The sequence below is a fragment of the Pteropus alecto genome, unplaced genomic scaffold (assembly GCF_000325575.1).
Source record: "Pteropus alecto unplaced genomic scaffold, ASM32557v1 scaffold17, whole genome shotgun sequence".
In the NCBI taxonomy this organism is placed as follows: domain Eukaryota; kingdom Metazoa; phylum Chordata; class Mammalia; order Chiroptera; family Pteropodidae; genus Pteropus; species Pteropus alecto.
The window spans coordinates 7,323,275-7,336,395 of record NW_006440645.1 but is presented as its reverse complement, the minus strand read 5'-3'; the positions used below and the strand labels follow the sequence as shown (position 1 = coordinate 7,336,395).

Genomic DNA, 13,121 nt, shown 5'->3' with positions numbered 1-13,121 from the left:
AGGTCTCAGGCCAGCAGAGCCTATAAATACTGCTGCTTATTTCTACCAGCAGTAAGCAGAGCTAGAGAACAACAATAACAGCAATAATAATAATAATCATATACTAAATATCCTCTATGTGCCAGGATAGGTGCTTTAAATACCTTAGTCTTAATTCTCATAATGACCCTGCAAGGTATTAAATATTATTATCTTCTTTTTTATCCATGAGGAAGTCAGTGTTCAGAGGAATTAAGTAACTTGCTTGAGGTCGCATAGCTAAGTGGCAGAGTTTATCTGTCTGCAGCTTGCTGCATGGTGCTTTGCTTTTTCCTCTCTACTGCTGACTGCTTATTGGCAATCTTTAAATATATGGAGAGCAATTTCCCATCTGCATCTCAGATACTCGAACTGCCCCATTCTAATTCTAATATCCGTACTAACAAATTCCTTCAGTTGATTTTTCCAGCCATAAGCACAGAGGAAAGAAAAAGGCATATTTCAGCTTTTAACCTTGATACTGCCTTGATTGTCCATGCTAGGCACTGAGAATAAGCACCCTGGGCTAAGGAGTATCTGGGAAGCACACCAAAGCATCCACCAGAGTCTAAAAATAGTAAACTCTAATTTAAAAATTAGGCATACAAAATGAAGGTTACTTGAGAAGAAGAGAGAAAGGGGGGCTTTCACATTTTGCGATACTACTTTGTTTTTTATCTCAATAGGAATATCTTTCCTATTGCATAATAAAAAACATTAGAGCAACAGCATTGATATTACCTTCAATATGAAATATATACCATAATTATAATTGTTGAATAAAATCTCTTTATGTTATGGACTTAAAATTTCTCATTGTAAAATTTCCTCGAAGGCAGAGTTTAAGTAAAAAAGGATATTATATTATAAGGAAGCTCCTTACTTCATTGTGTTATATATTTCCAATTCTTTTTCTGAAAGGTCCTTTTTCAAGTTCCCCAAATGAAATGGATTTGGAAGAGTTGACTTCTTTTTAGTCATCTGAAAAATATAGTTAAGTAGATCAGTTTATATCTAAGAATGGAATCAAACAGCAGAAGTAATATAAAAACTATCCTTCTAAGAGAAGTACTTACTATTTTCCAATGATACCTTTAAATATTTTCGTTGCTCACTTGTGCCTCTTGACTTATCCTTTGCTAACAGAGATCCCAGGGCCATGTAATCAGAGGACATGATAGATCTGAAAACCTCCTACCAGAGCCATTATGGAGCCATTACCAAGTTTTGTCCTAATTTATATGTATGTGTACTTGTCTTCCTCTCTAGACTGTACTCCTCAAAGGCAGGGGCTGTATCTTATTCATCTCTGTATCTCCTTTGTGTAGCATGGCCCTGGGCACATAATAGATATTCAATCAACATTTGTTGAATGGTTAAATCTTAGAAATTCACTTTCTCTTAGGAGCTGTTCATGGCTCCTTAATTCTGTCCAAATCATCCTAAACTATATTTCCTACCAATTTCACAAACTGGGATAATAAATATAATACTGGTGTTAGTATTTCCTAAATACATCCAATTAGGCTCCAAGAGCACTCTGTTGTTTGGAATTAGGAGATCAAATCTATGGTTATTTAAGCCATGATACTCAAATCTCATATTTCAGTCCTGCCCTTTCTCATGCTTCTCCATCTTCATGCTTTGTCTGGCATCATTTCCATCTACCTAAAATGACAACTTTCAAAAATGTTTCAAAAGAGCAGCATCAAGAATAAGTAGACACCCCCCCAGGGTGATGACAGCAGTGTGCTGTCATCATTTGATAATCATTTGTATATAATATGGTGTTTTCATGGGGAGAAAACATAGAAAATGATAAATAAGCAATCTGAAACATGAATATTCTCTTTGCTTAATAGTCACATTTTGAATTCTTGAGTTTGGAGACAGAACTTCACAGGTGCAGGTAAAAAAAAACTATAAAAAAATAACATACACACTTTAAGTTTCTGATTCTGTTTCCACTGAACATTTTATTGACTGTTTAGTCAGATTAGCCCCCTAAATGCCCCACAGCTAGGCTGTTCCCTGTTAACATTGTGAATAAAGAAAGAGGTGAACAGGGAAGAGCAGGATTAAAGTTTCCCTACTTGTAAGTAGTGCTAAGCAGATGCCCTCGATGTTAAGTGGCTACTGTTTTATTACTTGATACTTCTTCCTCTGTTTGGTTCGAAATCATTAGTTTTTGAACAGTGACCATAACCACCAGTTCAAATTAAGAACGATCTACTAGATTAAAAATTCTTTGCAGTAATACAATAAGGACTGGAAAGACAGCTTAGCTCTCAGAATGTACACGCTTGAATGAACACATACCTTAAGCAAGGCCTGACTTTCTTCTGAACCATCAGAGCCCTGAGATTCTCTTTGCTTCCATGCGGCATCCAGTGTAGAATGGGGGCTTGGGCCAACACCTTCTCTAGCGTCACAACCACTTTCAGATCTTCCAGTACTTTGGGAAGGACTGGGCTTACGTGTCTTCAAGGAATAGTCACCAAAAAGAGTTCTTTTGCAGGTTGGAGAGGTTGCTACTTTGGAAGTACTCTGTAGCCTACTGAGGATAGGTGAGGTTGTCAGCCCATCTAATTTTTCATGTGACCCAGCAAGGAACCAGTCAGCACAAGACAAGCAGGGACTTGGAGAAGATGTTAGTCGTTCATTTATGCGGGAATCTACTCTTTCCAGCTGGTGAAGAGTTGTTTTGACCTGATCCACATATATACAGTCTGGTCCAGGATTTCCAATAGCTTTGGATGTGCAGCCTCCAGCTTCTAATAGTACACATAGCATATAATACCTCTATAAGAAAAAAGTTATTAATATAGATTTAGCTACATGAAGATATTTATATGCAATATGCATGTATAAATTGATGAATACTAAAGACATATGGGCATATGGCATAACCATGTGATGTTTATTAAAAACTCTCAGTTATTCTCAATGCTTCCTGATCACCTTTGAAAACAAATCTCATATTGCCTTATCTTGATATACCAATAGGCCACTACATTTAGCACATGGAATTCCCTAAAGTCACTTTCAAAGGGGATCAATTATTGGAAGTCCTTTCACTTACAGTCACATATTTACTCTGATTCTGTATTTTTTGCATGTTTTCCTCTATTTCCCAAAACAAACCAGAGGAAATGAGAACAAAAGATCTTAAGAACATGCTAAAATCGTATCCTGGGTTTCATTAATATTTCTCTGAGTATTAAATCGGTGCAAAAGAAAGGGGGCATATAACATTTTCTTGAATACTGGTATTTAACGTACTTATAATTTTAAATTGTCATATCTGTGTATTTATTTAGATGGTAAATGGCAAAAAAAGAGAAGCCAACATATACTTACCAAGCCAACAATTAGCAAAAAATATCTCCCTTCAGGTTCCTGAAAGACTTCAGTGTTTGAGTCTACAGAAGGTTGAAGGTGATATCGAGGAAACACTTCTCTCCATATTACCAACTGACCAATTCTTTGTTTTGCTGCTAGAGGCAGTAGGCAATAGTAACGACAGTATACAGCAATATCAATAAGATCATCCTTAGGCAAATGACTGCATATCAAATAACCCTTGAATTTAAACACAAATAACAAAAGTCAACGTGATAATCAAGCAGTAATCCCATAATCTGAGTTTTATAGGCTTAAAATATAAGAGTTTCAAATGGAATAAATGAAGACAGTAAAAATAAATGCCTGTGGTCAACTAGAGATCAAATATTTATGATAACTTAAGTCTGTAACACACAGACTTAAGCACAAAGCAAGATCACCTCTGAGAAGTATAAGACTGAATGGAAAAATTAGAAAAGAACTGAATTCTGAGGATGGAAAGTGGATAATCAGATGTTGAAGTGGGGAGAGACTTCACTATGTACCATTCTATACTGTTTGATTCCTTTTTAGATATGTTTCAAATTGTTTTAAAATATTTTTGAAAATTAAAATATTTAAATTTATTTGATGTTTAACTAGCTTTACGTAGAATTTAACTACTTAATGTTAAAAGATTAAAAAGATGCACGGTTATGTCTGAAGATAAGGAACAAGCACACTGCTGCAAAAGGAAATCAGAAGTACTGCTTTCCTTTCTCACTTGGTTCCTTGAGTATAGTTTCTCCTTAATACATTTATAAATGCTTTAGAATGTAATGAAACCAAAAATATATTTATGGTACTTGTCAACATGTAGGTACAAATCTTGTTCGAAGATCTTAATTTTAGGGAACCTACATTCAGAGAAAAAGAGATAGATGTAGTTTTCATGTTTGTAAAAGTCTGAGGAAATTTACTGTAGGTCAGTTCATATGAGAGTTGTACATTTATAAAAGTCTCAACTTACCTTCAACTTACCTTGTAAAATAGAGATGATCCTAAAATCGTATACAGCCGCCTCATGTCATAGTAATCCTCGGACTGGGGGAGAAAAATACAGTGGATTTAAAAATCCTAGTTAAGCTACAACAATAGTTAAAATGGCAATTATATTCTTCAGTGCCTGAACTTTTCATAGTGCCTTTGTTAGAAATCAATATATTAGGATGTTAGGATGAAAGAGAAGGTGCGCATCTATTTGACTAAGTCTCATTTTTGATTCTTATAAGAAACTTGATTAGCAACATCTGAGAATAAATATAAGATGTTACACCAAGAAAGATTAAAACAAATCTCTCAAGCTTCAGCACTCTGCATCATCTAAAATATCCAATACTGTCATATATTATTTTTGAAAGTACAAATTGATAGAACCTATTTGGGGACCACTGAGTAATATGTAAAAAAATAATAATAATAATTAGTATATATACTCTTTGAGTAAATCCACTTCTAGAAATCTTCAGAAATAAGGGCAGAATATTTTTTGTGTAAAAAGTTTATAGAATTATTTGTAATATGCAGAAATGGAGATAAAGTGAAGTTCATCAACAGAGAATGGTTAATGAAATTATTTGTGTTAAAAAATAAGGTTGATCTATATGAGCAGGCACAAAAGGTTTTAGGTTATACTGTTCAGCAAAGAATGCAAGCTGCAGAACAAAATATCACTATGATCTAGTTGTTAAAAATAGCACCCCAGTGATACACATGTATGTATATATACATGGATGTTGGTTTGTATGTGGGTACATACGTGTATAGAAAAGGTCTGGAAGCATACGTTCCAAACTATAAGAACAGGTAACAAATAGGCATGGAACTGGAGAGAGGGATGAGGAGGGAAGATATTTGTTTCCAGTAATCATACCTGCATTTTTATCCAGTATGCATGCATTACTTTTATAATTAAACACAATGAAACCTAAAGAAAACTAAAATCTGGAAATCTGAGTATCCTTCAATTGGGGAATGGATAAACACTGTGATACATTCATGCAATGGAATACTTCTCAGTAATAAAAAGGACCGAACTACTGATCCATACACTGACATGAATGGATGTTAAATGCACTATGCTAAGTCAAAACATCAAACCTCCAACATTACCTACGGCATGATTCAACTTACATGGCATTCCAGAAAAGGTAAAACCATGGAGACAGAAAACAGATCAGTGGTTGCCAGGGGCTGGGGGTCGAGAGAGGAACTGACAATAAACAGGCATAGAAGAATGTAGATTATACCTTAATTTTTAAAAACTAAAGAAAACAAAATTAGGATATAAGATTAAGTCAAATCTAATTCCACGAAAAGTTTATAACAGATCCTTATTTTCATTTTTTTAATTAAGGTAAAATTCACTGTGAATTGTTTTGCGAGTTCTGAGAAATGTGTACAGCTATGTAAGTGCCACCAAAATCAAGATATAGGACAGTTCCATCAACACCACCACCAAGTTTTTTGCTGGGTAGTATCCTATTGCATGAATATACCATAATTAGTTTATTCACCTGTTGATGGACACTTATTTGGATTGGTTGGTTATTACAAATAAAACTGCTATGAACATTTGTGTACAGGTCTTTGTATTAACATAAGCTTTCATTTCTCTTGAGTAAATAGATAGGAATAGAATGTCTAAATCATATGGTCAGTGTATGTTTAGGCTATTAAGAAACTGCCAAACTGCTTTGCGAAGTAATTGTACTACTTTATATTCTCAATTGATCATTTTTTTTTTCTTTTATGGATTGTGTCTTGATGTTGTATCCAAGGAAATCCAATAGGGCCTTTACAGAAAATATTGCTAGTTCCACTGCTCATTAAAATGATGTTCTATAAAAGCAAGAATTAGAGTTTTAATTAACCGATCAGATAAAAGTTCCTAAAACCCATATACTTTATAATGATTAGAATTAGAGTTTTAATTAACTTATCAGATATAAGTTCCTAAAACTTATATACTTTATAATGATGAGTATTATCTAAACATTCTCCATTGGTGAAAATATTTATGACCAATGAAAAGTTCACCATACATAAATTTCAGTTATTTTTATAAACACCCTACCATTTGCTCAGAATCTTAGTTAAAACTTAGCTACCCCTTCAAGCTAACATCCTCCCCCCACTTTCACCAGCAGTCTTAGAATGATCTAGCCCTCATGGCTTCTACTTTCTAACTTCCCATTTACTTTTTAAAGAACTTGTATTACTGGAAATTTTAGCATATGCAAAAATAGAATAATATAATTAGCTCCTATGTGTCCATCATCATCCACTTCAGCTATGACCAGTACATAGCTAATCTTGTTTCATCTCTACCCCACTCCTTCTCTCTCTCTGCTGAATTGTTTCAGAATCAATTCCAGATCTTATTCAGTATTTCATCTATAAATACTCAATGTATCTCTAAAACAGGACTTAATACCAATACCACATCTAAAGAATTATTCTCACCTAATAACCAGTTATCAGTGTTTACATTTACTTGATTGCCTCACAGATGTTTTTTGTTTTTTGGTTTTTTTTTTAATTTTGTTTGAATCAGGAGCCAAGAAAGGTCTATACACTGAAATTGGGTGATATGTTTCTTAAGTCTCTTAAAACTGATAGGTTCTCTCTCAACTTCTTCCCATCCCCCTTCTAATTTATTTGTTGAAGAAACTGTCCTATTGTGTTTCACATTCAGGATTTTGCTGATTGCAGTCCCTCATCCCCAATGGGGTCATCAAACATGTCCCTTTCCCCCTGGTATTTCCTGCAAACTGGCAGTTAGGTCTTGAGGCCTGTTCAAGTATATTTCATAGGTTCTGTGTGTACTTCCATTAGGAGTCACATACTTTCTGTCTGTTTGTGTGTGTGTGTGTGTGTGTGTGTGTGTGTGTGTGTGTGTGATATTAACAGCTACTAATGAACATTGCTTAGACCCATTAATTCATTATGGGGATTGCAAAATGGTGATATTCCAATTCCGTCATTCTTTCTTGATACATTAGATAGACCACTTTCATAAAGAGAACCCCCTCTCATCTCTGATAACCTTGAGGTATGGTTCAGATAGGAAAGGCAGATAAATGTGTGATTCTTCCTCCTTAGTTACCAGGTTTCACAGTAACAAGTTCAGTAGCATCTTCCCAAGTTGACGAAGAAATTTTTTTCTTTGGTATCATTATAAACTCATGGACTTATACATATCTGATGTATTTCAATCTCTTGCAGTTATTTTCTTTATAGATGCTCAACTGGGAGCCTCTTTAAGTTTTCTCCTGGTTACTTGAACCCTACATTAATCATAGTAATTTTTGAAAGCTCCCTGGGTTTCTGATATAATGAGATGTTGCCAGGCTTATCTTGCATGTTTTCAGGCCCGAATCTGGAATCAGCCATTACTCTTAGGAATCTTGTATTATTTATATACCATGACCTGGGTGCTAGTGGTGCTTGTCACTACTGGGGATGGTCACTCTTTTTGAGCCTTTCACTGGACAGAACTAGGAAACATATTTTTTTAAAAAATTAAAAACCATACTGATACTTTCCATTTAAATTCAGATCTACAGGTTTTTTTTTAAATTTAATCAATATTACATGAATGTCCTTTCTCTCAAAGCCCAGTCCTTAATGATACTAATGTAATTAATCATTACATACACATTATGTAACAAATATTTTTAACTGAGTAGAAAATCTTAAGCAAAATAGATTTTGTCCTTGTCAAAATAGAGACCTAATGTTATGTATTTCAAGATTCTCACATGCCCAGTTGGAAAATATTTGGAATAATGACTGATTTATGAGAACTCAACATTGATTCTCTCCTAAAATTTACTGCTTCTCTTACCAGTTCTGCAAAATCTGCAGCCTCCAAGTCACTCAATGCCATGTCTAATTCAATCTATGTGGGAGGAAAAAAGTAACAAATATTGAACTCTTATTAGTTTTTAATAATGGCCATACAAAAGTACTTAATAATTACTGAAAGAATTGAATATTTTTCTTTGAGCTATTTAAGAAATGTCCCAAAATGGAACATCTTGTTTTTAACCTTTGCAATTGCAAAAAAATTAATTTATTTAACATATAGGCATTTTTCAATTAACTCTCAATTATTGCAAAAATGGGCTTCACTCTATTACATGCAGAATGATGAGATTTAAAAACTGCTTTCAGTTTTAAGTTAGAAAATTTTTAATGTATTAAAATTCTTAAAGAGAAAAAAAATCAATCTTGATGTAGCCAATCTACTTTGAGTTGTTTTTGTTTCCTGTACATTTCTCAACAGATGAATTCTTGGAAAATACCAACATTTTCCCCTCTCTTCTATATTTTGTATAAAAGGACTGTTACTCTTTATTCATGGATTAAAAATTGAAAGCAAGTGTTCCCCTGGAATCTGGCACAGTTTAACTACCCTACAGAGTTACAGTTATTAGAAAAATCTTTTACTAAGGATTTAGCTGCTGTTTCTATGGAAATTGCTTGAACTCCTTCATACATTTTTTTCCTCTCTAAAATATTCACAATTTAAAAACAAATTTAATCTGCAGTTTAATCTATAATGCATATACATAAACTGAAAACTACTGGCCATTAAAATTCATAGCATATGCGATATTTCTGATTTTTTTTTTTTTTTACTCCAAGGCACTCCCTGACTCTCTGCAGGATTTTCACAAACTGTGTCTTACTGAGATGACAAAAGCTTTGGAAACATTAGTCATGCCTTTCAATGCTTTTCACACAGTATGACTTATTCCTCATTTGTGACCTACATTTTTCTGCAGCTAGCAAGCAGTTCATATTCTCTCTCTCTCTTTTTTTTTTTTCCGTCTATAGTTTCTCTTATGAAAAACTACAGGACAAAAAGAAAATTACCCACTTGTGATTTTTGATTTCAGAAATGTTACTCTTTAATGGGTTGCTATTCCTGCTACAGAACTCTACCGACTAATGTACAAGATGCCTATAATGTTTCTTCATATTCCTTAAGAGAAAAGGTAAAGTATCTTTTCTCTTAATTATTCTAGTGTGCCTTAGGAAAAATGATTTTTTTTTTTAAAAAGAACATCTGACAAAGAAATTCTTAAACATCTGGAAAAGAAAACCGAAGATCTCCTCATATACTAAACTCAGAACAAGTTTTTTTCCCCCCAAGTTGAAAATAACTCTCTCCACCTAAAATTTATCAAGCACAAGTAACCTCACACATATGTTTTTAACTAGCATCCTTAAGGCATACAATTCTTTAATTTCCATTAGAAGATAGTCAATAAACCTTACTATTTTTTAACACAGTAATCAATCTCAAAGAGAAAAAGAAAGTGTATACGTTCTTTGAGTTTTCTGATAAAACAAAAACAAAAATTTCGAGGGTTATGCGGTTTTTAAATTTTGCATTTATCAGAGACTTTTAGATCACTTTGTAGAAGGTATCTATCTCCTTTCCAAAAATAATGGTTCTGAATTTTCCTAACCAGATTACAAAATATAGAAAACGTCTGTAAGCTATAACCTCATTGTTTCCTGTGTATTAATTCCACCTATCCAACTGAACTGTGAGCATCCAGAGGACTTCTCTGGATTTTCCAAAGCATAACAGATCTGAGTATCTGGCACAATGAAGACTGACTGATCTCCATACAGTAGTGTTAGACTTAAGGGTAAAAGCAACAAAAGCTTTGGTAAGATAAGCAACTGGTATGATTTGAAGCAACAAATTAAAAAATATACACGAGGATTCACAGAGTAATTTCTCAGTTTGATATTCTTTAGGATAAAGCATACTATGCTTTTAATCAAATGTTAAGCTAAATTAAGAAAAAAAATGCCATTGAAAAAGAAATCTGAATATAAGAGGTAGCCTTCATGTGGAATTCAGAAGACCAAATTAGGCTGCATTTTAAAATATCACAAACTTCTTAGGGGGAAGATAATATTTAACATATCCAAAGTCTAAAGACATTACCCCTAAAAATCACACGAAGCACCTCCATTCTCATGGAAAGGAGAGACTACATATTTTGCGCTAAGAGATGTCTTTAGTAAGGAGGTTCTGAGACGGGGGAAAGAACCTGGGCACTATAAGACCAGAATAGCAAGGCCTCACGAGACGGCACCTTCTGACTCACAGAATCGGCTTTGTGTCTTTCAGAAGTAAAAAGATAACAAAGTGGGCATGAGACACACTTCGGAGCCAGAGTCTTTCTATCTTAAAGGTAGAGTTATCTATTTATTTTGTCTATATTGAATATTTACTATTTTTTTTTATGAAAACACTGGTGAAGGTAGAATTATATATCTCATACTTTTTAGTTTTTACATAATTTAAGAAAACGATAATCATTGGCATGTGGTATCAAAAGTTGCAGCAGTGGGCAGTTGACAAAGGCAAGGACAAAGTAGAAATACCAGAAGGTAAAGTTTCCTCTAAACATGTTTTAATCCCTCAACTAAAAACTATATAATGAACTCTCACCACTGTAACTATGACCACAATGTGCCAAGCTCGATTCTAAGCTCTTTACCTGGAACAACAACTAACTCCTGTATGAGGTAGGTACTATTATTGTCCCCATTTTACAGATGAGGAAACTAAGCAGAACAACTGATAAAACAGTTTAAATGATTATTAAACTGTCACAAAAGCATTTATTTGATCATACATTAAATAATTTAATGAAGAGTAGAACCCTGAAGGGGGTTTTTAGTACAACACAGCCTGGGTTTCTTCATGAGCAAGGAACAAGCTATGTCATAGTGCCTCATTTAATACTAATCCAAATGCTGTGGCTAAATAGATTGTTGGTGATGAAAATGTCTGAAATGATCTTTTCAGTCATTTAACAGTAAAGTTATTCTGGGTCTATAGATATGACTAAAACTACATTGATGACCACTCTGGGTAAGCTAGATCTAGGGGACAAGGCAAAGGCTAATTACATATGTTCATATACAGAAAGATTTTGCTATTAGTGGAGATATGTACTTTAAGAATATTGTTTATTAGCCAATGATTTCATCTGTCTTTAATTTATATAGAAACATAATCCTAACTCAAGGATGTTTAGTTATAAAATCAAAGTCACAAAATTCCAAAGTAAGATACATCACACAATTATAATGCCTCAAAAGTATTCCAAGTTTGGACAAAGCTTAAATGTTAGTGTTAGGTAAGAGAGCTAATTTCTATTTAGAAAGTAACAAAAAGCTTAAGAAAAAAGAGAAGCTAAAGAATTACAAAGCAACTGGTTCTGATTCTTATTTATGAGTTCTAAGATTACCTTGATTTCCTGTGGAAGTGTGAGCCACCGAACTCCAGGGAGATTATCCAGAAGTACTGCACTAGAGGTCTCATACCGCTGTATGTTGGGGCTGGCACTGCGATGCAGTTTGGCCAGCTGCAGTGCTCTTTGAAAGAACAAGTCGAAAAAGTGATCCAAATGAGACACATTCTCGACCTGGCAAAAGGCACTGAGGAAATAAGAGCTTTAAGTTAGGACAACGCATGGGAATGGTAGCTATCTTTCATATGTTCTTAAGGGGGCTGGATCCTCAACCTCAGTAAGAATTACTGCTGTAATGTTACGGAGTATGTTGAGAAATTCATGCTGTCAGTATTGTTTACCCTAAAACCTGCTCTCAAATGCCCCGAGTAGATGGTACTACGGAAAAACCATAGGGCTAATACAAGTGGTACATCTACAACAGAATGGGCTGAAGTGCCCTCTTTGTAAAAAACAAAAGTTGCTCTTACCTCTGACTAGCATGAAACATCTATAACTTCCAGTATCTTTCAGGCAATATGGGGCAATAAAGAGATTTTGAGTGTTGTAATAGAATAGATCTGGCTTTGAATCTTACCACTGTTCTTACTTGGTAGATATCTCAAGAAAATCATTTTAACCTTTCCCTGAACTTTTGTTTCCAGTTCTGTAAGACTGGGAATAATATTATCTAACTCAAAAGCAGTCTCTGGTACATATTATTATGCTTATTACTTGCTGGTAAGCAGTAAGCACATAAATTAGCCCAAGTTATTTCCTCCTATTTTACTAATGAAGGCATAACTACTGAAAAACTCAAAAAAAAAAAAAACATGGAGAGAGAGAAACTAAACACTTTGTTTCGGCCATGTAAAAGTAATCCAGCATTGTCTACAACCATTCTTTGGAATAACCCACTGGATAGCACAGTAATTGGAATATATACTGCTAACATGTCAGAATAATATTCACTGATTCATTCAACAATTTACTTGAGTGCCTACTATGTTCCAGGCACTGTTCTCATTGCTGGAGGCACAGCAGTGAAAATATCAAGACAAAAGACAGGTCTCTGCCCCTGTGGAGCTCTTTCTAGTGGAGAAAGACAACAGATGAACAAACCGTAAAAACATGTTCTTGTATAAAGGACTATGCTGAAAACAATACTATGTGCATGGGTGATGTGATTGGTTGGCTATTTTAGATCAAATGGCTGGGGAAGCATCTCTCAGAACGGAGCGCAGTGAAAATATCAAGACAAAAGACAGGTCTCTGCCCCTGTGGAGCTCTTTCTAGTGGAGAAAGACAACAGATGAACAAACCGTAAAAACATGTTCTTGTATAAAGGACTATGCTGAAAACAATACTATGTGCATGGGTGATGTGATTGGTTGGCTATTTTAGATCAAATGGCTGGGGAAGCATCTCTCAGAACGGAGCATTTAAGCT

General features: G+C 34.4%; 1 protein-coding gene across 3 annotated transcripts in view; it reads right to left on the bottom strand.

The window, feature by feature from the left end:
* Positions 1 to 13,121, bottom strand: part of INTU (inturned planar cell polarity protein) — a 52,124-nt gene that overhangs the window by 7,935 nt on the left and 31,068 nt on the right. Inside the window, exons 8-14 of one of the 3 annotated variants that reach the window (XM_015593947.2) lie at positions 11,691 to 11,880; positions 8,252 to 8,305; positions 5,536 to 5,595; positions 4,384 to 4,446; positions 3,379 to 3,600; positions 2,338 to 2,820; positions 902 to 999 (exon numbers count right to left, since the gene is read on the bottom strand). In XM_015593947.2, the coding sequence (XP_015449433.1) occupies positions 902 to 999; positions 2,338 to 2,820; positions 3,379 to 3,600; positions 4,384 to 4,446; positions 5,536 to 5,595; positions 8,252 to 8,305; positions 11,691 to 11,880 (1,170 nt within the window). The remainder of the gene's footprint in view (positions 1 to 901; positions 1,000 to 2,337; positions 2,821 to 3,378; positions 3,601 to 4,383; positions 4,447 to 5,535; positions 5,596 to 8,251; positions 8,306 to 11,690; positions 11,881 to 13,121) is intronic. The other 2 variants (XM_006917758.3, XM_015593948.2) reach the window with 2 other exon arrangements.